We start from the raw sequence: 25,687 nt of genomic DNA, 5'->3' as shown, positions 1-25,687 counted from the left end.
TCTGATTTGTCATCCTAAGGGTCCCGGAGATAAAATGTAGCATAGTTTTGTTTGATAAAATCCATTTTTATATTCAAATGTAGGAACTGGGTTCTACAGTTTGAACCCCTGCTGTCTCTGGCTCCACATCCACCCCGCCCGGCCATCTAGATGTGTGAAAGTTAGTGTTTAAGCTAATGATCCATCATGTATGACATTACTGGGAGTGTGTAAACTTACATTTTGCGTTACCACATCATCAATGTATCATTTGACCAATTCGGCACATTTGGGCAGACTTGATACAAAATTGTCCAATATTGCAATGCTTCACTGGATCAATCTGAAACTTTGCACACACCCAAAATCTAAATTGCGCCTAAACTGCAAAAATATATTTTGGCCTTTCTTTTGCATTTCAAAGATGAAGGAACCATTTTTTTAAAGCATGTTTTTTAGTTTTTATTATCTTTTACCAGATCTAATGTGTTATATTCTCCTACATTAATTTAATATTTCCACAAACTTAAAAGTGTTTCCTTTCAAATTGTATCAAGAATATGCATATCCTTGCTTCAGGTCCTGAGCTACAGGCAGTTAGATTTGGGTATGTCATTTTAGGCGAAAATTTTAAGGGTCCATTCCTTAAGAGGTTTTAAGATGCTTTTGGGAACCGGCAAAGGTCGTTTTCTTTGTAGTGGTGGTGCACTAGTGGAAAAGCGTCGCAGACATGTGATTTACTCTGAGATGTCCCGAGCCGCGCGACTACAAAAAAAGACGACCTGAAACGTCAATAGCTCTACAGTACACTGCAAAACAAATTAGTTAGGATTTTCATCCATCCTTACATTAAATGCTGACATTTCTGGCAACAATTTACACAAGCAAAGGTAATGTAGAGGAATAGAAAACGAATCTTGATTTACATTTTAGTGCATCAATCTCAAATATTGCAAATGGCAGCATCTTTCTCATCATCTTCATAGCCTATAGGCTACTCCACAATCACATCAACATCATCATCATCAATCATCAATATCACCATCAATTATAGCCTAACTGTAAAAAAATTATTGACTTATGATAAAAGCGTATGTTTATCACGTTGGGGGCAGTGTAGAGCTGATTTCTTGCATTTCAGAGAATGGATAAAAGACCTCAATGAAGAAAAAAATACGTTCCTCTATTGTCACCTATGTGAAGCTAGCCACAATAACGATTATCCACAATAGTGGAATTTGCGGTTCTCCTTCAAAATAAAGGTCCTTCATTGAAAGTCACGTAAACGGATACAAATTGTGGAACCATGCCATATTTGGACTAGATAACGCTAAACAAGCTTGGAATGTGAATAACTGTGTTCTGTGGGTGTCACTGAGTAGACTCATACCCCATTTCATTCCACAATCAATAGTTAAGGTTGTACAGTGCAATATGAAGTCTACTCAGTGGCACAATAGGCTGAATAGGGAGGTGATTCCCCACAGTCGAAGTCCCACAATAAGCGCTACGACGCTAATATTTGTGTAAACTCTTCACAATTTTTGTTCTGTAGGTGTTGCTGTGTAGACTAATACCCCATTTCATGGATCCCCAATCCACAGGTGTGAAATACAGTGAGCTCCAAAAGTATTGGGACGGTGACCATTTAAAAAATGTTTTGGCTCTGTACTCCAGCACTTTGGATTTGAAATTATACAATGACCTATGAGGTTAAAGTGCCTACTGTCAGCATTCATTTGAGGGTATTCTCATCCATTTTGGGTCACTTTTATTGTAAATAAGAATAGAATATGTTTCTAAACACTTCTACATTAATGTGGATGCTACCATGATTACGGATAACCCTGAATTAATCGTGAATAATTATGAGTGAGATCGTTACAGACCCACAAATATCATACCCCCCCCCCAAAAAATGCAAACATCCCATGTTATTGTAATGGTGAGAGGCTAGCATGTCTTGGGGGTATGATATTTGTGCGTTTGTAACTTTCTCCCTCATCATTATTCATGATTCATTCAGGATTATCCGTAATCATGGTAGCATCCACATTTATTTAGAAGTGTTTAGAAACATATTGCATGCTTATTTTTAATAAAAGTGACTTCAAAATGACACAATACAATATTTATCATTAATTTCTATTGGGCACAAAATAATCTGAAACACAACCAAAACAAACAGAAAATGCATCCAACAAATTTGTAGCGTCACAAGCTTGATGTAATCATTGTGTGCTATGAATGTGGAACCAAATACGTAACTTTTTACTACTTTAATACACATAAAGTGAATTTGTCCCAATACTTTTGGTCCCCTAAAATGGGGGACAAAAAGTGCTGTAATTTCTAAATGGTTCACCCGATATCGATGAAGATACCCTCAAATTAAAGCCGACAGTCTACACGTCAACCTCATAGTCATTGTATCATTTAAAATCCAAAGTGCTAGAGAGCCAAAACAACTAAACGTGTCACTGTCCCAATACTTTTGTAGCTCACTGTATAATTATAGCCCAATGCAATTGAAGTTTAATACATCAACAGTGCGATTTCAACTGATTTTTAAATGTCAAATTAACTAATTATTGTCTTTTGTTGAATTTATATAATAACATTCCAACCTTGTTAAGTATTATCTAGTCCAAATATGGCATGATTCCACTATTTGTATCCGTTTGCATCACTTTCAATTGGGGACATTTATTTTGAAGGCAAACCGTAAATTCCACTTGTGGCTAATCGTTATTGTGGTTAGCTTCACATATGTTTTATTGTCCATGCCTAACGTCATGGAAATAGTTACTTTGTTACAGAACGTATAGGAATAACATCCAAGAAGTAGCTTATGCTTTGCATTAGTCGCAGACCGTAATCATTTGCTAATAATGCTTAATCTTTTTTTTATTAAAGGAAACTGATCAAGATACACAAGAACCTGTTTAGCGGGGGAAATGGAGCAAGTCCAAGGAATGTCGATCAAGACCAGAATGCACTAGTCTGGGATATCATTACTCATCTCTCTCGGCTCTGAATGCTTTCTTCCACCCGGGCCACTTTGTCTTTGTGCTGGAAACAAAATATTTTGATAATGTTTGATCATGTCGGTGGGATGTACAGCAAGTCTGTGTTCGAGGACCGTATCACGCAAGGATAACAATCAAACGATTATTCAGGATTACAACGAATGAACGCATGTTTGCAATTGTTTCTTGGTGAAAACAAGTTTTCGTATGAACCGGTGTGTCAATGCTTGTGTGATGCATGGACTGAGGAGTTACAAGTTGCGATAGCACACAAGTTCGATTGCGGTTTCAAGTATCGAAGGTAAAGCTTGGATATCCTCAATAGAAACAAAGAAAACGTTTAGGCTAATGACACATAAGGCTATCAATAGGAATATGGTACTGATGTAGTGGGCAGTGGTTGCATGGCATGTGATATTTCAGCAATTTATCCAGTTTGCAATTGATATTTGCAGTAAGAATACCAAAGGAAATAGCCCATATTCTCTATTAATTGTATGTGTTCAGGCATGGAGTCTCACAACCACTGAAAACCATTTGCAATTCGATGTTACTGCTTTTGTATGAAGTCCATAGGCCTACTAAAAAGATGGACAAGATTCTTGGCACAGTATAGAAAACAACCCAGGACTCTTGTGTAATCGAGTCAGAGATATACCCAGCTTGATACTGCACTAGAGAGTAAAACTAGATATAGCACTAAGGTTACTATCGTGTTATAGTGCATGAGCACATATCAGTATTTGTGCCATTTGACACTTGTTGTGGCATTCCAGCAAAAGACCATAACATTTACATAACTCTTTCGCACCTTCTCTTATTGATTCAAACAAGTGTTGGGTGACTAAAGTTGAGATGAGCTGAAGTAGTAGGGCTATAGTTCAACAATTTAGAGATCACCTATTTGTACAACATGTGTTAAAACGTTGTGCTCAAGGGTAGCTGCATCACAATGATTTTAGGCAGCGTGTGCGTATGATATTCATCAGAGAGTCAAAATGTCGATGAAAGGCAAGGCACTCTACACTTTCCAAAGTGAAAACAAAGAGGAGATCAGCATACAGGAGAATGAGGAACTGGTTATCTTTGACGATAACTCTGTAGATGGCTGGTTACAAGGGGAGAACAGTAAAGGACAGAGAGGTCTCTTCCCGGCCTCTTACGTGGAAGTAATCCGCCCTCGTTCCAACTCCAACCTGACAGACTGCTCCATAAGCCCAGTGGGTTCTCCGGGCAATGACTCCTCGTATTTCCCCTCCGCCCCAAACACACCCTTTCACATGCAACAGGGTTACTATGACGATGACGATGATGACTGGGATGATTGGGATGACAGTTCCACAGTGGTGGACGATGATGGCCGCAGTGGTGCAAATGGACATTCCCATCAGAGCCCCCACTCCAACAACCCCAATGTCCACTATCGCGCCAAACCATACATGGAGAGGCAGGACAGCATCTCCAGCTCGCGGAAGGGCAGTATGGTGGGCAGGAACTTGAACCGATTCTCCAGCTTTGTCCGCTCAGGGGTGGAAGCGTTTGTGTTGGGCGATGTGCCCATGAACGCTAAGATAGCGGAGTCGTACACCATTGAGATGGGCCCCAAAGGGCCTCAATGGAAAGAAAGCCCCACACCTTTCTCTTGCTCCATCGAGGACCCTACCAAGCAGACCAAGTTCAAAGGCATCAAGACCTACATATCGTACCGAGTGACCCCAAGCCACAATGCGAGGCCTGTGTACCGGCGTTACAAGCACTTTGACTGGTTGTACAACCGTCTACTGCACAAGTTCACAGTCATCTCTGTGCCCCACCTGCCCGAGAAACAGGCAACGGGGCGCTTCGAAGAGGACTTCATCGAGAAGCGCAAGAGGCGGCTGATCCTCTGGATGGACCACATGACCAGCCACCCGGTCCTGTCGCAGTACGAGGGCTTTGAGCACTTCCTCATGTGCGCTGACGACAAGCAGTGGAAGCTGGGCAAGCGGCGGGCAGAGAAGGACGAAATGATGGGCGCCAACTTCATGCTCACCTTCCAGATCCCAAACGAGCACCAGGACCTGCAGGATGTGGAGGAACGTGTGGACTCCTTCAAGTCCTTCGGCAAGAAAATGGATGACAGCGTCATGCAGCTTACGCATGTGGCCTCGGAACTGGTGCGGAAGCACCTCGGAGGCTTCCGCAAGGAATTTCAGCGGCTGGGGAATGCTTTCCAGAACGTCAGTCAGGCGTTCATGCTGGACCCTCCCCACTGCTCAGACACCCTCAACACCGCCATCTCCCACACGGGACGCACTTACGAGAACATCGGGGAAATGTTTGCGGAGCAACCTAAGTATGACCTCTTCCACATGCTGGACAAACTGTCACTCTACCAGGGCCTACTCGCCAACTTCCCCGACATTATACATCTACAGAAAGGTAATGTACACTCCCCTTATCATGTGCCAATTAGTGTTAGACCTAGAGTATAATAGCTTGTCCTAGAGATGAATATTCAACTCATTGCATTGCCTCACATGGAAACAAAGCCTCAGTGTCACTCTTGTGATAAAAACTGTTATAGCTAAGTTCGGCCCATATTGATATGTTATAAGTGATCATGCATTACCACAACAGCTGGCAAATCAATAGGGCAACTCTTAAAAAGGACTGGCGGATACTGGTCCAGAATCCTACAAACTAATTATTTCCAGGGGCCATACAACACATCTGTTGTTAATCACATTGTTAGGAGGAAAAATTGAAAGTGGAACAAATTTAACACAGCAGTTGGAATCATTCAATGTTCATTGTTAAGATTTGATTCCAAATGTACAGTGGTGACGTCCTAGGTTCATTACTGGATGACATTTCGGGTGAGAAGTTTTTGCCTGCAGGGGCACAGGAAGAATCAGCCATCTTCTTACTCAGAAATCAAGTGTTCCTTGATTGATGGACGCTGACAGTTCTATCAAACATGTCTTTGAGCTCTACTCGAACGGTCTCTCTTAAAACTGACCAGTTCTACTACTCTGTCACTATGGTAAATGGAATGATAATCGAAGTACCCCCAAGCCATTCCTTAGCTGCATGTAGAGGAACTTTCAACACTGTGTACAGTCTGGTACCAGAGTACTCAATCACACTGTACATTTTAAAGTCTACTGGGTTTTTAAATAATTGTGTAACATCCGCTGCTTCCTCTCGTGCGGGGAAGGATGGAAGAAAGTTCCATCACATCAATAGAGGAACAGCTAACTTGTAAACATTTCATCTTTGATAGTACACATCCACTACCACCAGATACACAATTTTCTAAGATAAAAGTGCTTTGAAGTTCCCTGCAATGTAGGGCTGGGCGATATTTAAAAAATGTTTGTCGGTATGACGATATTTGATGGTATTATGTTTTGGAATAATACAAGTTCTACATTTGCTTTATGAGTTGTGTATGACCCTAGGGTGGCAACACATACATTCTAACTGATTTCAATGGGTATTTCTCCATTCTGATTGTTTTATACTGTTCAATCAAACTTCAACCAAAAGTTGATATCATTTAGATCATTTCCACACGGCCACGTAGGGCTGCACGATATGGGCAAAAATCGAGGCCTTATTTTTAACCAAATATTGCAATTGCGATTTGACTTGTGATTTAGATCAAAACACTTGGGTGACACTTGTTGGAATCATGGAAATATAATGATTATTCCAATTCTATAGTTAGAATGTAATAGTGGTCACTTTAAATACAGTGTTGTTTGACAAATGAAAAAGCCAGGGAGCGTTCAAAGAATTAGGAATTACAATACTAATAGGATCTCTATGCAGGTGTTATTGTGACAGGGTAGGAACCAAAGTGTTGGTCAGTGTTTCCCAGGGGAGTGGGACCCTATAATCTTTGGCTACATTAAATGTTTTTTTCTCTTACTTCATGTAGCTAACATTCATGCTCTCTGATTTAGAAGATACTGTTGCACAAACAATTTAGGCCTACTCCAGCACTGGTATCAGGCTGTATTAGCTAGCTACGTTTGCTCTCAGTAAATCAGGGCTATTCAACTATATTCTTATGGGGGCCAGATTTGAAAAAGGTTATTTACGGGGGGGCCAGACATTTTATACATGGGATTACTTTTCCTAAGACCAGTATAAAAAAACAATGCACAAACACAATTATAATCTTATAAAGCACTTTTATTTAAATTAAATGTTGCTAAAATTTCATTTTAAGTGCTTAGCCTAATTCAGTGTATCAAATTGTTTAAATAATGGAACACATTTGTACTTATAACACAGTTGACCTCCATCACATTAATACATTTCTACTTTCCTGTCCGTTTTACATACATAGCTTCATCTTTTGCTTTATTTACACATTGGAAACCTTTTATGCATGGCGTATCTCAGCTGACCAGCATCACATTCTGTTCTATTTTCTATTTCTTTATTATTTCATTATTTTCTCTGTCTTGTTGTGTTGTTTTTTTTACACATAGAAACCTTTTTATGCATGGAATATCTCAGTTGACTAGCTTTTGTGGAGAAGTCACTCTCCCCCCGCACCTCTGTGGGGACTTAAACTCACCAGATCTTGTTGCAAAGTTAGCTTTCAGTTTATCTAAAAACTCTTGACGTCACGGGAGTGATCTGTACTGATGATGACTGAATATAGTTGCGCAGTGTAGGGAAATTGAGCATTTGTTTGGGCTCAAATCAGAGGAGATAATAACACATTTATTTTGAAAGGAAGTCCATTTGTCAATCATGTCAATAACTGTTTTATCCCTTCCCTGTAGTCCCAAAGTAAGTCCATTCAATTGATCACTAAAAAACAAGCATTTTCGCAAGATGTGTTGGCTTTCTTATAGTGGCAATCGCGGAGAAAAGCAACTATCTCCTCCCTAAGCTCACATAGGCTGCTCTCTTGACAGCATTATTAACCTTGCTTAGCCACCTAACATCATGATGTAAAAGTAGATCATGATGCTCAACAGACTACAGAACAAGCTATGTTGCAGGCTAGATGTTAATCGGATAAAGTTTGATAGCCATAACTGAGTCCATGGTGTTTTTTAACTCACCGTTGAGTTAAGCGCAAAGCACGCTCTGGTGTATCAGGCAGTGTAGGGATCTCATCTGCGGTGAAATAACCGATAGGCTGGCAGACAGACCCTGTACCCCTGTTAGCAGCTCTGATTGGCTGTAACTGTTATGTTGGATGATATTGATTGACAGCACTTCATAGGCTGGACTACAGGAAAACAGTTTCTCCCATTGAAGAATGTTAAACAAGGAGGGGGATTTTTTTTGCAGATTTTTTAAATGAATGTTCAGAATTGATCAAAGGGCCATTCTAAATTGAAAACGGGCCTGATCTGACCTGCGGGCCGCCAGTTGAATAGCCCTGACGTACATTTATTAGCTAGCTAGCTAGCCAGCTAACTAGCGATTAGCATTAGCGGCGAACACAATTTATTTTGGCCACAACTTGCTAAGAAAAGACAAACTAGCTGTTTGCTGACAGTAAGATACATAAACTAGTAGTGTAATTATAGAACGCTTGTGGATTTATGTTAAGAAGCAGAGTGGAAAGCAGCATCATTGTCATCAACATATTGTTGCATCTGCTGCATTGACCATGCAGACTGAAGAGTGAATGGTTGACAAGTGATCTCATGGTTGAGCAACAACAACTCCGCTCCTAAAGTGACAGGGGGTGGGGCTTGGTGAGAGAGAAGGAGAGAGATGACTCAAGTAGCGTAGTAAACTATAAAAATGGACTGGCGTATCACATTTAATAGTGATGGGGGAAATAAATCGATACAGTTACATACCGGATATTATTTTTAACTATATATCGTATCGTTTTGACAATATCGCAATATTATTTTTGCGCTAGTTGACTGTACCTGCAAAACTCCAGCATTTTTCCTTCATAGCTTGTTCTCCATTTTTTAAAATAGGGAGCCAATTCAGCACTTTTATTTCCATGACTGATCAAAACTTGCTTTCTCATGACTCTCTCTTGTCCCTCTGCAGCAGACAAATGGTAAGCAATATGTTTGGAACATTGAATCTTAATAAAATTACAGTATCGAATCGCAATTCGGAAAGTATTCAGACCCCTTGACTTTTTCCACATTTTGTTACGTTAAAGCCTTATTCTAAAATTGATTGAATAGTTTTTTACCCCCTCATCAATCTACACACAATACCCCATAATGACAAAGAAAAAACAGGTTTTTATAAATGTGTGCAAATTTATACAAATAAAAACAGAAATATCACAATTACATAAGTATTCAGACCCTTTACTCAGTACTTTGTTGAAGCACCTTTGGCAGTGATTACAGGCTCGAGTCTTCTTGGGTATGCCGCAAAACACCAGTCTCAACGTCAACAGTGAAGAGGCGACTCCGGGATTCTGACCTAGGCAAAGTTGCAAAGAAAAAGTCCAGTGTCTGTGTTCCCATCTTTAATTTTTATTGGCCAGTCTGAAATATGGCTTTTTCTTTGCAGCTCTGCCTAGAAGGTCAGCATCCTGGAGTCGCCTCTTCACTGTTGACGTTGAGACTGGTGTTTTGCGGGTACTATTTAATGAAGCTGCCAGTTGAGGACCTGTGAGGCATCTGTTTCTCAAACTAGACACTCTAATGTATTTGTCCTCTTGCTCAGTTGCGTACCGGGGCCTCCCACTCCTCTTTCTATTCTGTTTAGAGCCAGTTTGCGCTGTCTGTGAAGGGAGTAGTACACAGCGTTGTACGAGATCTTCAGTTTCTTGGCAATTTCTCGCATGGAACAGCCTTCATTTCTCAGTACAAGAATAGATTGACGAGTTTCAGAAGAAAGTTCTTTGTTTCTGGCCATTTTATCCTGTAATCAAACCCACAATTGCTGATGCTCCAGATACTCAACTAGTCTCAAGAAGGCCAGTTTTATTGCTTATTTCATCAGCACAACAGTTTTCAGCTGTGCTAACATAATTGCAAAAGGGTTTTCTAATGATCAATTAGCCTTTTAAAATTATAAACTTGGATTAGCAAACACAACGTGCCATTGGAACACAGGACTGATTGTTGCTGATAATGGGCCTCTGTACGCCTATGTAGATATTCCATTAAAGATCAGCCGTTTCCAGCTACAATAGCCATTTACAACATTAACAATGTCTACACTGTATTTCTGATCAATTTTATGTTATTTTAATGGACAAAAAAATTGCTTTCTTTCGAAAACAAGGACATTTCAAAGTGACCCCAAACTTTTGAATGGTAGTGTATGTAAATAAGGTATTTCTGTTTTTTACTTTTAATACACTTGCAAAAATTTATAAAAACTAGTTTTTGCTTTGTCATTATGGGGTATTGTGTGTATATTGATGAGGGACATTTTTTATTTAATCCATGTTAGAATAAGGCTGTAACGTAACAAAATGTGGAAAAAGTGAAGGGGTCTGAATACTTTCCGAATGCACTGTATAGAATCGTGAGAATTGCAATACATATCGTATCGGCACCTAAGTATCGTGATATCATTTTGTGAGTCCCTGCCAATTTCCATCACTAACATTTAACAAACCAAACATTGAAATACCGTTATAGAAGGTAAAATAAAACCCAAACCGGTCCGTGCATCAATACTGGTATATAGTAAAATACAGTATACCGCCCATCCCTACAACAATATGTTTTGTCTTCATTAATTTGTTTTATTTAATTTACTTTCAAGTGCTACTTTTCTGCAGTGTGGGTTTCATATGATGCAGTATCGTTGGTTATGTAGAACTTACAGGTAGCCTAACTGCCAGAATTAAGGAAACACCAACATAAAGTGTCTTAATAGGGCGTTGGGCCACCACGAGCCGCGAGAATGGCTTCAATGCGCCTTGGCATAGATTCTACAAGTGTCTGGAACTCAATTGGAGGGATGTGACACCATTCTTCCACAATAAATTCCATAATTTGGTGTTTTGTTGATGGTCGTGGAAAACGCAGTTCCGGGCGCCGCTCCTGAATCTCCCATAAGTGTTCAATTGGGTTGAAATCTGGTTGCTTATGTAGTTCAAGCTCCAGCAAGCTAGCTGTATTGCATGGATTTAATAGACATTGCTAGCAGCCTAGCTCTGTAAGTCAAGGCAAAGGAATGTAATGGTCCAAGGCAGAGAATATAGCAGCCAGGAGCTGTAATGACTAAGCAGATTCAGCTGGCTGGCAAGCCAGGTCATCACAGCTCCTGGCTGCTAGAGTCTCTGCCTGGTCTCATAGCAGTTCAAGGGATGCTACTAGCTTTAGAATACATTTCAAATACAAAAGTAAGTAAATGAGATATATATTATCTATGAAATGAATAATACCATCACTAGATGGGAAACATTTCTTGCTTCCATGATATTTTTATTCTGCTGAGTCCCATTTGCACATTGCACATCAGCCCACATATAACCTACATAAATACATTAATGCATTCAGTGGTGAAGTTTGCATGTTAACAAATCAGTCGGGTGGTCAACCACCTTGCACAAACTGACAACCTTGTAATGACAGGGACATGCTACAGTACAGGGCCGGCTCCAGGCATAAGCGACATAATCGGTCTCTTGGGGCCCAAGGCCGCTAAGGGGCCCCCAACCCCCCAATTCATTTTTTTTTGTAACTCAGTCGGTGTCTCAATTTACTGTTGAGAGTTAGAATAGTAGAATACTCAAGGTCATCTCGCTTAGGGCCCCCAACCAAATCTCACTAAGGGCCCCCAAAAGGCTAGAGCCAGCCCTGCTACAGTATGTATGGTACAGTGAGCTGTAAGAAATACAGCGTTTAGTGTCAATTCAAAAAGCTTCCATCTGGGGTGATATTGGATGTGCCTTGCCCCATACAATCCCAAGGATCATTAACCTCCATTGGATGCATTGAAAAGGGTTGATACGCCTAGAACATGCTTAGGCATAGCTGATGCATTTGCTATGGCCTACAACTTTGACGTGTCTGTATTTGTCGTCAGGGTGGTGCAGAATTTGAGCAAGATAGTCAAACGACCAGCATACCAAGGCCATGCTTCAGTTCCCAAACAACCCACATCAGGTGATGGAAGGGGGAGGGGCCTCCATTACAGGAATCAACATTTATCTTAGTTGTCCATGGGAAATAAGGGCGTTGGTGAATGTTGCAATCTTAAGCAAACAACTGCAAAGAGGTCATTCGTAGCTTAATAATAGGGTCCAGCAAATCACAGCTGCACCCTTAATTGTACATTAATTGAAAGTCATTTGAAAATGTCATAGAGATAATAGCATGATGTTAGAGACCAATAGTCATATTGATTCAACTGCAAATATTGGAAATACAGATATAAGCCTACTCATGAAAAATGTGGCTGACCATTGAATGACGTTGGCCCAATGACTTAGATCTACATGTAGTGATAGCATAGTCAAAAAGAAGAATATGTCACTGCACTGTACAGTACATTTCATAATTCCACTTCCTCAGCTCAGTGTACTCTCATTACCTGAAGGCAAGGCACATGAACACATCATATCTAAGAATATATATTGAGGGTTACGTCACATTTTGGATCAATAACTATAGCCATATTTTCTTTAACAACATGGAGTGGCGAGTTTACTGTTGCAGACTTGACTATCAGTTGAAGCTTCCCAGCAGTCTGAGGTCCTGAGTGCTCTGGAGCAGGTTTTCATCAAGGTTCTCTCTGTACTTTGCTCCGTTCATCTTTCCCTCAATCCTGACTAGTCTCCCAGTCCCTGCCACTGAAAAACATCCCCACAGCATGATGCTGCCACCACCATGCTTCACCGTAGGGACGGTGCCAGGTTTCCTCCAGACGTGACGCTTGCCATTCAGGCCAAAGAGTTCAATCTTGGTTTCATCAGACCAGATAATCTTGTTTCTCATGGTCTGAGAGTCCTTTAGGTGCCTTTTGGCAAACTCCAAGCAGGCTGTCATGTGCCTTTTACTGAGGAGTGGCTTCCGTCTGGCCACTTTACCATAAAGGCCTGATTGGTGGAGTGCTGCAGAGATGGTTGTCCTTCTGGAAGGTTCTCCCATCTCCACAGAGGAACTCTGGAGCTCTGTCAGTGACCATCGGGTTCTTGGTCACCTCCTTGACCAAGGCCCTTCTCCCCCGATTTCTCAGTTTGGCCGGGCGGCCAGCTCTAGGAAGAGTCTTGGTGGTTCCAAACTTCTTCCATTTAAGAATGATGGAGGCCACTATGTTCTTGGGGACCTTAAATGCTGTAGACATTTTTTGGTACCCTTCCCCAGATCTGTGCCTCAACACAATCATGTCTCGGAGCTCTAAGGACAATTCCTTCGACAATCACATTGTAGAAACATCAAGGATGATCAATGGAAACAGGATGCACCTGAGCTCAATTTCGAGTCTCATAGCAAAGGGTCTGAATACTTATGTAAATAAGGTATTTCTGTGCCTTGCCATACAATGACTATGCAATAACGTCTCACATGGATGGAACCAGTGACCCCGATCAGGGGTGTAGTGGAGGGTGAACACATGTAAACGTCGTTTACACACCTTTTTATTTGTGAAATAGTGTTTACTCACCTTTTCATTTAGTTAATTATCGTTTACCCACTTATTATTGCGTTCCCAGCGTTGATCAAAGCTCAGAATGATAATATTCTTATCTGAGTTCTAATCACACCTGCCTCTCTGCGAATGAGTGGAATCATGATTCAGGTACGCATTCATTCACCACTCTTATCCAATGGCAAACTCCGCCCACGGCACAGGCTGAGACGTGAAATGAACTACCTCAACCCAGACCAAGTGGCAAGTAGAGACACCACTGACAGTGGGCTTGCGAGATGCTGGACATAAGGCCATTTTTAACCGTCCCTCGACTCTTGTCGTGTCAAAAGACATCCCCCAAACAAACAAAAAACAGACTCTCTGAGAATGAGTGTAAAACTGGAAATAAGTCGCTGATATTTCAGTCAGGTGGCCAGCTAGCTAGCTCAATCAAGGGCTCTGGCTACTGTTAGCCAGCTAGTTAGCTAGCTAACGTTATAGCAAACTGTCTAGAAGGATAAAGTTAGAAGCTATTGTTAAACAAAGCCTGGCCTCAGCAGGAGCAGTTGACTGAAATTATTGAAATAAATAAATTAGGCCCTAATCTATGGATTTCACATGACATGGATTTCACATGACTGGGCGAGTGGTTTGCTGATGTCTACATTGTGAACAGAGTGCCGGGCAGACATAAGCTACGGACAACAAACACAATGTCATTTTATCGATGGAAATTGCGCTTAGTGGGACTATCATTTGTTTTACAACAGGACAATGACCCAAAACACACCTCTAGGCTGTGTAAGGGCTATTTGACCAAGGAGGGTGATGGAGTGCTGCATGAGATTACCTGGCATCCACAATCACCCGACCTCAACCCATTTCAGATGGTTTGGGATGAGTCGGATGGCAGAGTGAAGGAAAAGCAGCCAACAAGTGCTCCGCATGTGGGAACTCCTTCAAGACTGTTGGAAAAGCATTCCAGGTGAAGCTGGTTGAGAGAACCCCAAGAGTGTGCAAAGCTGTCATCAACGCAAAGGGTGGCTATTTGAATAATCTCAAATATAAAATATATTTTGATTTGTTTAACACTTTTGGTTACTACATGATTCCATATGTGTTATTTCATAGTTTTGATGTCTTCACTATTATTCTACAGTGTAGAAAAAAAAACTTGAATGAGTAGGTGTAGGTGTGTCCAAACTTTTGACTGGTACTTTGTATGACACAGTACATGTCACACCCACATGACATCATAGTTTACCAATGGGCAAGTGTGCAGCTGAGTGGGTGAGCATCGTTATCTTTTGTGTTTTTCAATGAGCACTGCAGTGTAGCTGGACTAGCTGTCACTTCCAAGGAGAAAACCACCTGCTGAAATCTTGAACAAAGAGGCGAGGGAACACAATGGAGTGAAACTGACTGACCCCAGTGGTGTCGGTATCGGACAGAGCTGCTGTCCACACGTTGCATAAGATGAAATGTGAGGAGCTGGTTCCCATGCATGGTAGCCTAGATCTGGTAACACCTGCCCAAAGAGAATACATCAAATTGAAGGAATGGGGAGGAGATTATGGGCAGAAAAACAGCTCTAAAATTGTTTGAATACATATTGGAACTATGTACTACTATAATGTGACAATATGTCATTCCACCAGCAGCGTTTGGTCTCAAATACCTTTTTTTGTATTATTTTCACTCATATTTGTTTAGCTCGATTCCTAGTGCAAGATGGCGTCACATCATGACCAGCCAGCCCTCTCACCTGAGGCCAGTCAGCCCTCTCAGACATAGTTTACTCTGAGAATTAGGGATCGCTTCCCAAGTCCCCAGTATGCATACCCACGGTCGGCCATTGAGGCTTTGAAGTGAACAAGAGGCCTGCTTTGTCCTACAGTGTATGTGGCAGAACACATCACATCCATCTATCAGGGTTTTTCTTATAAAGCAAAGGAAACAAAGATGTGTGTGCCTTGTTTCGTGAAAATGTGGGCCAAATGACCTCTCCATCTGTTACTGCACCCACAGGGAACAGAAAGCAGGACCTGGAGAGGCACATGGCCCTAGATACATTACCAGGAATGACAGGGTGTGAGTGAAGATGTAAATGCTGGCTGGCTGTGTGTGTGAGAGAGGGTGCATGCGTGTGTGCTCTGACCCAGAGATTAATAATTGATATTACAGCATACTACAGTATGACCCTATCTTAGTCAGGCAGGCCCCCATTGATTAGACCCTAGAGCACAATGTGTCCATCCTATCCTAAATAGCACATTGGTTAGGCAACAATGTGTCACACTACACAATAGCATGAGCACAAACTGTACACAGCAATTCAGACCAATTGTGATCAACAGGAAGATAAAGACCACAACACCTTTTAAGTTGTCCAGTAATGGCACCTTCTGTAACCTGCTTAGTCTGGGCTGTGAATGTTTTCTCTTGTCTATTTGCTCACACATAAATCTTGACAAACGGTAGGACTGTGTTTTCACACACTGTCTATCCAAATGTCTTTGCATTCCTGGCTGGCTGTGTTTCCTAGCTAGCACACTGCTGTTCCACAGTGGTGAAGTTATACAATACAGAAGTAATACAGATGTCTTAGAATATTAAAATCCTTTAACTGCTTTAAGACACATACTGTATGTTGCATCTTGCAACTTGAGCCATGAATTTTATATGTATTTCATGATGAATTAACGTTACCATGTTGGTAAAGTAGTTCCGTTTAGCGAAGTGTTTGTTTGTATTTTCTAAAAGCTTTTCTGGTGTTCCAAAAAGGACCTATTTGTTGCAGAGAAAATTCACAGGCTTCTGCTTGGCCTTAAATGCTTGGCCCTCCTACCTCTTCCAACCCCCACACTTCCACTCCCCTTCCTCTCTCCCCTGATTGCAGGACATCAAATGGAGCTATAACTGTCTGCTCTTTAAGACTTGGCATCTGCGCTCTATGTCTGCCGGCCTGATAAAGCTGACAATGGTTGGCATGGAGAAGTTAGCCATCAATCTGGTGCTGTGCTGAGTTGTACTGGCTGCACGGTCTACGTACAGACGTGTGTGTGTGTGTGTCTCTGTCTGTCTGTCTGTCAGGTAGAAATAGGCGAGCACAAAATATTATGTGTATGGAAAGGGGTTAGCCATGTCGCTCGCTCATCTTTTTATTTTTATTAAATGTTTTATTTTGACCAGGTAAGTCCCATTGAGATATGAATCTATTTTTAAATTGTGTCCTGGTCAAAAGGAAGAAGCAGCTGCTCTTTCCTTTCAAATGGTAATCTTGTAATATGTACCCTCTGCTGGGTCTTGTGAATAGTAAAGTGGCTAGGCTTAAACCATAATTGCTTGTTGTGTTATGAGAGCTGTGCTTTTGATCAGATGAATCACTAGTTCGTAGTATGGGTCTACTTAAAAAAGGCACGCAAAATCGTGGAGAAGGAAGGGTCGTGTTGCCAATGGCAATCACTCTTAATCAACGACACTGTAAGAGACAGTAACACAATGTCAATTTATCACGCTATCCAGCGAAACATGACGGTGTTATAGTGTTACAACACAGTTCATCAGACTTCCAACAAGTCATCTGTTGAACAATACTCTAAGTGTGAATATGGTTAGACCAGTTGGATCTGTTGAACACTTGTCTCTCTATGTACTACACTTGTTTGCAATCACGGACCAACACATGACCAAAAACATATAAATTAAGGAGGACCAAGGCACTCTTCATGCAATTAAAATGCCTTCATTGTGGTGGCATGTTCAATTGAACAAAATCTTTCAAACTCAGAAACGTTTTGGCATGTCTTGTCTAGCCTTTGTCAGGGAGTGATACCATGAACAACACAATTTAAATTCTGAGGTATTATTAACCTTTTCACGTTTGCGTTCCAAATATCTCTAACGGTCGCCCCAGTGTGAGTTTTTTTATGCGCATGATATCAGGATACACTCACTGTTCCAAAATGTGATTGTTACGCAACAGGACAGTTAACCCATGCTGCCCTCAAACCAAGACACGCTGCCTGCTAATTATCTATAGGATAGGCTGTTTCAACTTGTCAATTTCTAATTATTTTGGAACAAGTTTTATTTTCTAACAGTTTGAATTGGAGGAAACCAGATTTTGTTGTGGCACAGATCTGGGGAAGGGTACCAAAAAATGTCTACAGCATTTAAGGTCCCCAAAAACACAGTGGCCTCCATCATTCTTAAATGGAAGAAGTTTGGAACCACCAAGACTCTTCCTAGAGCTGGCCGCCCGGCCAAACTGAGAAATCGGGGGAGAAGGACCTTGGTCAAGGAGGTGACCAAGAACCCGATGGTCACTCTGACAGAGCTCCAGAGTTCCTCTGTGGAAATGGGAGAACCTTCCAGAAGGACAACCATCTCTGCAGCACTCCACCAATCAGGCCTTTATGGTAGAGTGGCCAGACGGAAGCCACTCCTAAGTAAAAGGCACATGACAGCCTGCTTGGAGTTTGCCAAAAGGCACCTACAAGACTCTCAGACCATGAGAAACAAGATTCTCTGGTCTGATGAAACCAAGATTGAACTCTTTGGCCTGAATGCCAAGCGTCTGGAGGAAACCTGGCACCATCCCTACAGTGAAGTAGGGTGGTGGCAGCAACGTGCTGTGGGGATGTTTTTCAGCGGCAGGGACTGCGAGTAAAAAAAAATGTTTTACTCGCACAGCCAAGTCAAAGGGTCCAACAACCCTCCCGAAAGCAAAACTTTTTTTTTAACAACCATCCTATTTTGGACTATCCCTGAGTAAATTTTGAATTATCCCTAAATGGTAGCAGTCTGGAGCCATGTGTGGGAAAGGAGAACGCACCAAACTGTACTGGAGATTCCTGTGTTTAATTTGCCAGAGTGTTTGTGTTCACAGTTAATCTCTCCCACCCCCCACCCCCTCTCCTGTCCCTCTCTATTCCCACTTCTCTCTTTCTGTCAGTCTTCCTCCATTGCATAGCATGGTTGGCATACCAGTTTCGCTCTCACTGTGACTTATAATATAGCTCAATTCTCTCCACAGCTTAGAATGGTCACAAGACATGTGGTACAGTAGCTGAGGAAAGCCATCTGGTTGGACTAGATAAACAAATCTGGTGATGGCTTTCCAGGCCATTGGACATTTATATTTATTATAGCAGGCATTTATTCCAGTGGATTGACATGAGTAAAGGGATACCAATCTTCTACAACTACCACTACTACGACGACTACCACTATTACTAATTGTATTTATTTAGCACATCACAGTGTAGGTGCTTAAATGCACCACATACGTAATGGACAGATACAATATATTCATGTTATATACGTTATATAACGAGGGCATTGCGTTCATCCACCTCTGGCCTGCTGGCTCCCCTACCTCTGCGGAAGCACAGTTCCCGCTCAGCCCAGTCAAAACTGTTCGCTGCTCTGGCACCCCAATGGTGGAACAAGCTCCCTCACGACGCCAGGACAGCGGAGTCACTCACCACCTTCCGGAGACACTTGAAACCCCACCTCTTTAAGGAATAACTGGGATAGGATAAAGTAATCCTTCTACCCCCCCTTACCCCAACCCAAAGAAATAAAAATAAATAAACATATTGTAAAGTGGTTATCCCACTGGCTATAAGGTGAATGCACCAATTTGTAAGTCGCTCTGGATAAGAGCGTCTGCTAAATGACGTAAATGTAAATGTTATATACATACATAGGGAAACAGACCATTGCGTAAGATCCACATTCCAGTCTACTCTTCTCAAGGGACATGGCATAAGGACATTTGGAAACAGTGATTTAACACCCCCACCCCACCCAACTCCTACTTTTTGTTACGTTGGCATGTTACCCAGTGATGCACATTCTTTCCTCATGTAGAAAACACAATACATTATTCTAGGTCAGAGCCACAGACTGTTCAGTACACCGCTGCCTCTGGAACAGCCATAAAATGCCCTACATGCTTACTCAGACTGCAGCCTGGAATTCTATAGAAACTAGGGTTGGGCGGTATCCAGATTGTCATACCTTCATACCGACCTTGTGCCATCCCGGGATATTTGGTAATACCGGCACTGAACACAAGGGGAGCTATTTTCAATCCAAAGGATTTGTAAAGTTCCATAGCGAATATACAGTTACACACTCTCCTCTGACATAAACTATTTACAGGACAGACATCCCAGCTCATAAAGTTATACAAGTAACTCAAATGCTACTCACAGTTTGCTGCATGCACAAAACAAATATTAGACCGCAAGGCTCTCGATCCAGGAGAGCCAGCTGTTACCAAGTGGAGCTTGATTGCAAGAAGCTAACACTTAGAAAGATAACTAGCTACTAAGTTAGCAAACCAAATGCACAACTGCAGAACATTTAGCACATTTTAGACCGTTAACTTAATGCAGGACTGCCCAACCCTCTTCCTGGAGATCTACCATCCTGTGGGTTTTCAGTCCAACCCTAATTTAACACACCTGATTCTACTTATTAGCTGCTCAACAAGACCTTCACTAGCTGAATCAGATATGCTAAATTAGGGTTGGACTGAAAACCTACAGGACAGTAGATCTCCAGGAAGAGGGTTGGGCAGCCCTGACTTAATGGTTAGCTTATAAGATATCTAGCTGGCAAACATTTAGTTGTGAGTTTCATACTGGTGTGTGCTGCACAACAGTGAGTGACTCACAAGGCTCCGGTCTCTCGTCATTGTGTGCTTGTAAACAACATGTGACTGGGGACTACCGGGAAGCTTCATGATGTAGAATAATGTGACAGGTGAAATGAAGAACGCAATCTGCTTTATCTGTTAACATGTTGCACAAGTTGACTGCAGGTATTTTATTTAAAAAGTAGCTACAAATATTCAAATGTAATAAAAAATGTCAAATAAATAGTTTCAACGGCAACGACGGTAGGGGTGTAACCGTTCACCAAACCCATGGTGTGGTACATATTGTGGTTTTAGGGTCACGGTTCGGTTTTGGTACAGCGGGAAAATTAAATGCCTTTCACAATGTTAAGCATTCACAATGTTCCTGGCATTGTCTGTTGTGAAAGGATTGTTATGTTGGGCCTCTCAAGTTTCCACTTTGATGCTGCATTTGTAACCATGTGGGAGGTGGGAATTTACCAGTTGTGAAGTCATAAATACCAGTTGGATGATTCATGTGATTTGAACTCATTGACAAAGCTGATTGGCTAATGGCTAGTGCTGAGCGATTAACCGGAATTTCAGTTATTTTTCGTTTTTAAACAACTAATTGACCGACATTGGTTCAATAATTTGAATTCCATTTTGTTCGTTTTTTTTCTGTGAGATCAATCCGTACATCGCACAGTTTCTCTAGAGATCCAGCCTGAACTGTGCAATGTAGTAGGCAGTTGTAGTTTCCAACAGGCCAATATTCTACATAGTTTAGCGCATAAAACGGGGGAATTAACTACAATGACCATAATCTATTGCTCATCTACTAGTCCGGTCTGTGTTTATTTTACGACTGCTACTACTGAAGAGAGAAGAGTGCGCGATCGTGAGGTGATATAGAGAGCAGCTGTTGCGTCGTGAGGTATTTCTACCTGAAAATACATGATCTAAGTGAAAAATTATCTAAACAGAAATTGAAAACAGTGATTATTTTTTTTTTGAATCGAACCGAAACCGAACCAACCTCAAAAATCACTACTAATGGCCAACAAGCTGCATGAACCATAAACAAAAAATACAGCTATCATGCTTGTAAATAAATTATCGAGTTAAATAAATAATGTTTTGTTGTTGCATTTAACTGCCGAAAATGCTGTTATAGAGTAGGCTTGGGCGGTATACCGTATATACCGTATACCTGGGTATTTGGAAATAGCCACGGGATGGTTTTTCAATACCGTCAATACCGTTGAAACTGTTTCTTTTGAGGTTTTTCAATACATTTTTATATTTGTAGCTACTTTTTAAGTAAATGCCTACAGTCAACTTGTGCAATACGTTAGAAGATAAAGCAGATCGGGTTCCTCATTTTACCTGTCACATTATTTTACATTATGAAGCTTACCATAATTCCACAGAATAGTTGAGCCAGTCATGTGTTTGTTTGTAAATTGTACTGCGGGAGAAAGCCGGAGCAGGTGAGTCCAGCTGTGTATTGACAGGGGTTGCGTTTTATATTGAAAGTCAACAGTGTTTTTTTGCTTCAATAGAGTGATCAGGGGCGTACAACTATAGTTTTCCTTGTGCAACACATTCAGCAGAAAATAGCTTCATTTTCATCAGATGACAACAGAAGTGCAATGCAATTTGGGTGGCAGCCACACAAGTAAATGAGCTTACATTTAAAAAAGCAAGGTCTTTTTTGCAAAAAAACGATGCATGGCCATTGTAAAGAATATAGCCAGCAACAAAATGTATAATGTTCTGCTTAAAGTTAATCTTGCATTTTACCTGAGAAAAGTAGGCTGGCTAAATTGAGAAAAGTACCGTAGAAAAATCAGTCAGAGCACTGTCTGTTGATAGAATGCCCATTTGCGAATTCTCATTAGAGTGGAGAAGTGCGACTGAAGCAAAAAAGTGGTCTGATGCCGGGCAGAAATTACAATAAGCATTTTAGATCTGCGTTTACAAAACGCAGCAAGATATTAAGCATTTTATATTTTTTTCCTGCGTGAAAACACAGAATTCTGCATTAACCTTAAGTTTAACTTTCTAGTTATCTAAGTAAGTGGCTGAATTAATAAGGTGACAGGGGATCACATTGTGTTAGCTTTCTGCCGTGTTTGAGAAGTCAAAGCTCTTTGGATGAGTTATCTGTACAGCTGCCACTGCTGTCTTGTTTTTCTTGCATTTTTTCCTCTCCATTCTCGGCCCGTCTGCTCGTCCCCCCTCTTCTCTGAGCAGAGCAGGCAGGCCCGTTACCCTAACGAACCCAGACTCCACACAGACACAGCTTGTACACATGCTGCTCCAGAGCCAGCACTGTATTTGTATTTGTATTTATTATGGATCCCCATTCAGCAGCTACTCTTCCTGGGGTCCAGCAAAATTAAGGCAGTTATAACATTACAATACATTCATAACAGATTTCACAACACACCAAGTGTGTGCCCTAAGGCCCCTACTCCACTACCACATATCTACAACACAAAATCCATGTCATTAAAACCCACATGGACTACGATAGAATCGATGTCCATGTCCTGGCGTAGTACATTGTTGTTCTTCCTTCAGACAAGCATGCGTCAAAACGTTGTCTCTCGTTCATATTCGCTTGTGAATGTCCAAACTCACCAAAAATTACATTCAGTAGCTGCTACCTATATATGTATAACTGTATGAGCTAGATTGCCTGTCTTTGCAATTGGTTTATTTTTGTTTGCGCTCGTTCGCATATTTAGCTAGCAGCCTCCATGGAAATTCACTATTACTTGTGCTAATTTTGTTAGCATTCTGGTAATAGACGCCCAATGGGCTTTTTTTTTGTGTTTTTGGCGCACCGTTGTGTACTAAACCGGTAATACCATAAATCCCGAGATGAGAGAAGGACAGTATGAAAATCTGGATACCGCCCAACCCAATTATAGAGGCCATTTCCTTAGTAGGTGACATCAGAGGTCACTATATGGGAGAAGTGGGTGCTCAGGGTGATAGACGAGTTTCGCACTAGTAATAACCAGTTGGAGGGCCGTTTAAGTGGATTTTTCCCAGTCGTATGTAGTAAATTCCCACTTCCCACTTGGTTACGAACACACCATGACACTGCCTCCTTCAAAATGTTTATCTGACTCAATAAAGGTAATTAACATATACAAGCAAGCATTAGGCAATGAGTTGACGTTGACTAGCAATAATCGGTCTAGAGTTTAGAGTTCACCCTGTACAGATACAAGTTACCACAGAGATCATACATCCATATAGACATCCATATAGATAGCATCAGAGTTATCCTCAGTGAACAAGTTTCATATAGATACCAGACATAGATACTATAGTATTGTTCTATCAAACATTCAATAGTCAGTACTCTGGATACTGTACCAGAGAGATACATTTTGGCCCCTCAGAGGGGGAAGGGCTGACTAGTCCTTGGGAATTATCCTTTGTGCTTCACTTGTGTTCCTGGACCATTTCCCATGCAGCTCCAGGTGACAGAGAGTACATAAATTAGGGCCTAGGCTACATGTGTAAAGTAGTATTATCAGGATAATGTGAAAGTAAGAATGTGAACACCTGAAAGCTTGATGAAGGAAGCAACATTGTATTGCTACATCTGTTTTGAATTCAGTGAGTTGTGTTAACTACTGTTTCTTACAGTAACATGATTTGTGTACTGTCACAGTAGCAGTTAAGTCTGTGGCGTCATATGCTCTATTTGCATCTAAAGCAGATTCTGTTAAAAGTTGGAGGGTGCTTTATCTTGCCAATATCTCAAAAATGCCTAAAAAAGGCCAACAATGTCTACTGTAATATTCCAAGTCAGCCAAGGACAGGTTTTACGAGACTATGAGGAAGCTGAAGTCTCACAAGGCTGTCATGCTTTCCAAAATGTCTCAAAATATGAATAAGTCGTACAAGTATTCACAATTCCTGATCACAGCCCTCAAATTCAAACACAATTCAAATGTTGAATCTGAATATCATTTTCAAGGTGTCATTGTTTTATACAGGTCATGCTAGGTCCACAGGCATGCACTGGTAGTAGTAGCATTTCCCTTGTATCGGTAGCTAGCTAGCCCACAGGTCATAGCGTATTCATTGTATCGGTAGCTAGCTAACTGCTAACTGCTCTCTCCACAGGTCATAGTATTTCCATTGTATCGGTAGCTAGCTAACCGCTAACTGCTCTCTCCACAGGTCATAGCATTTCCATTGTATCGGTAGCTAGCTAAACCGCAAACTTCTCCCTCCACAGGTAGTAACACTCATGTATCGGTAGCTAGCTAACCGCCAACTGCTCTCTCTCTTTCCTCAGGTGCGTTCGCCAAGGTCAAAGAGAGTCAGCGGATGAGCGACGAAGGGAAAATGGACCAGGACGAGGCAGACGGAGTGCGTAAACGCTGCCGGACAGTGGGATTCGCCCTACAGGCTGAGATGAACCACTTCCACCAGCGCCGCGAGGTGGACTTCAAGGAGATGATGCAGGCCTACCTCAAACAGCAGATCGCCTTCTACCAGCGCGTGGGGCAACAGCTGGAGCGTACCCTGCACATGTACGACAACCTGTAGAGGCTGGGCTTGTCATCAGCCCTGACGTTATCCTTCTGATCCGAAATGGCCACCCAGTTCAACGGGGCCTCCTCAGGGGGTTGCCAAAAAGCCTAGTGGAAATAGAGACATCCCACTGGACACACACTGGTTGTTTCAACGTAATTTGTCAACGTATTGTGACGTGGAATCAACGTGGAAAATACATTGGATTTGAAAAAAGTAATCAACCAGTACTGTTTTCATCATTGAAATTAGGGTAAAACTTCAACTTAACTACATAGACTTAACCTGATTAACAGGTTGTTACATCAATCTAATTTCAACATATTCATCAGAACTATGTATACGTTGAAATTGCGTTGAACATTCCACGTAGAAACGTCAAGAATCTTCAACCTTGGGTGGTTGAAATGATGATGAATTTTCATATTTGAATAGACATACGTTATTTGACCTTGTTTCAATGCTGATAGTAAAATGGTTGGTTTGAATCAACATCATTGTTTCAATGTCATGCCATCAACCTAAATAGAGGTATGTTGAAATAAAATGTGAAGCCACAGTCCAATGATTCGGGCCTGAACAGTGACTCCTACATGAGGGGTAGCGCACTTCAGTGAGAACAAGTCTACTATCCAGATGCCTACCTCTATGTACCCTGCTTAGCTTTGGAAACAAGCTGTGATTCAGCTGAGCTATCATGTCAACACAGTTAGACATTGATCAGCTTCCATAATCATTTGCATAGACTACCTAAATACCATTGAATAGTTGAAAGTAACTCCTCTGACTTTTCTTACACAAGCTGTATGTGAAAGTAAATTTGGAGTGAGATTGGGTTTATTATGTAAGCTACATTGACATCTGATTTGCCCAAAGGACACAATAATTTCAACGCTAGGTATACTATCATGGCTGATTGGATCTTTGGAAGTTTAGAAGTATAAGT

The 25,687-nt window shown here is 41.4% G+C and overlaps 1 protein-coding gene across 1 annotated transcript; it reads left to right on the top strand.

The window, feature by feature from the left end:
- Positions 1 to 2,772: 2,772 nt before the first annotated feature.
- Positions 2,773 to 24,940, top strand: snx33 (sorting nexin 33). The gene is made up of 2 exons (XM_041837658.2): positions 2,773 to 5,429; positions 24,503 to 24,940. The coding sequence occupies exons 1-2, from the start codon at positions 4,007 to 4,009 to the stop codon at positions 24,754 to 24,756; spliced, it is 1,677 nt and encodes a 558-aa protein (XP_041693592.1). The 5' UTR covers positions 2,773 to 4,006; the 3' UTR covers positions 24,757 to 24,940.
- The last annotated feature ends 747 nt before the right edge of the window (positions 24,941 to 25,687 follow it).

This window comes from Coregonus clupeaformis, unplaced genomic scaffold (assembly GCF_020615455.1).
Source record: "Coregonus clupeaformis isolate EN_2021a unplaced genomic scaffold, ASM2061545v1 scaf0067, whole genome shotgun sequence".
In the NCBI taxonomy this organism is placed as follows: Eukaryota; Metazoa; Chordata; class Actinopteri; order Salmoniformes; family Salmonidae; genus Coregonus; species Coregonus clupeaformis.
The sequence above is the reverse complement of the archived record's forward strand: the minus strand, read 5'-3'. Positions and strand labels throughout refer to the sequence as shown.

Coding starts and splice junctions, on each gene's coding strand:
- snx33 (XM_041837658.2), top strand. CDS start 4,007: ATGTCGATGAAAGGCAAGGCACTCTACACTTTCCAAAGTGAAAACAAA. Junction 5,430..24,502: donor CATTATACATCTACAGAAAG/GTAATGTACACT, acceptor CTCTTTCCTCAG/GTGCGTTCGCCAAGGTCAAA.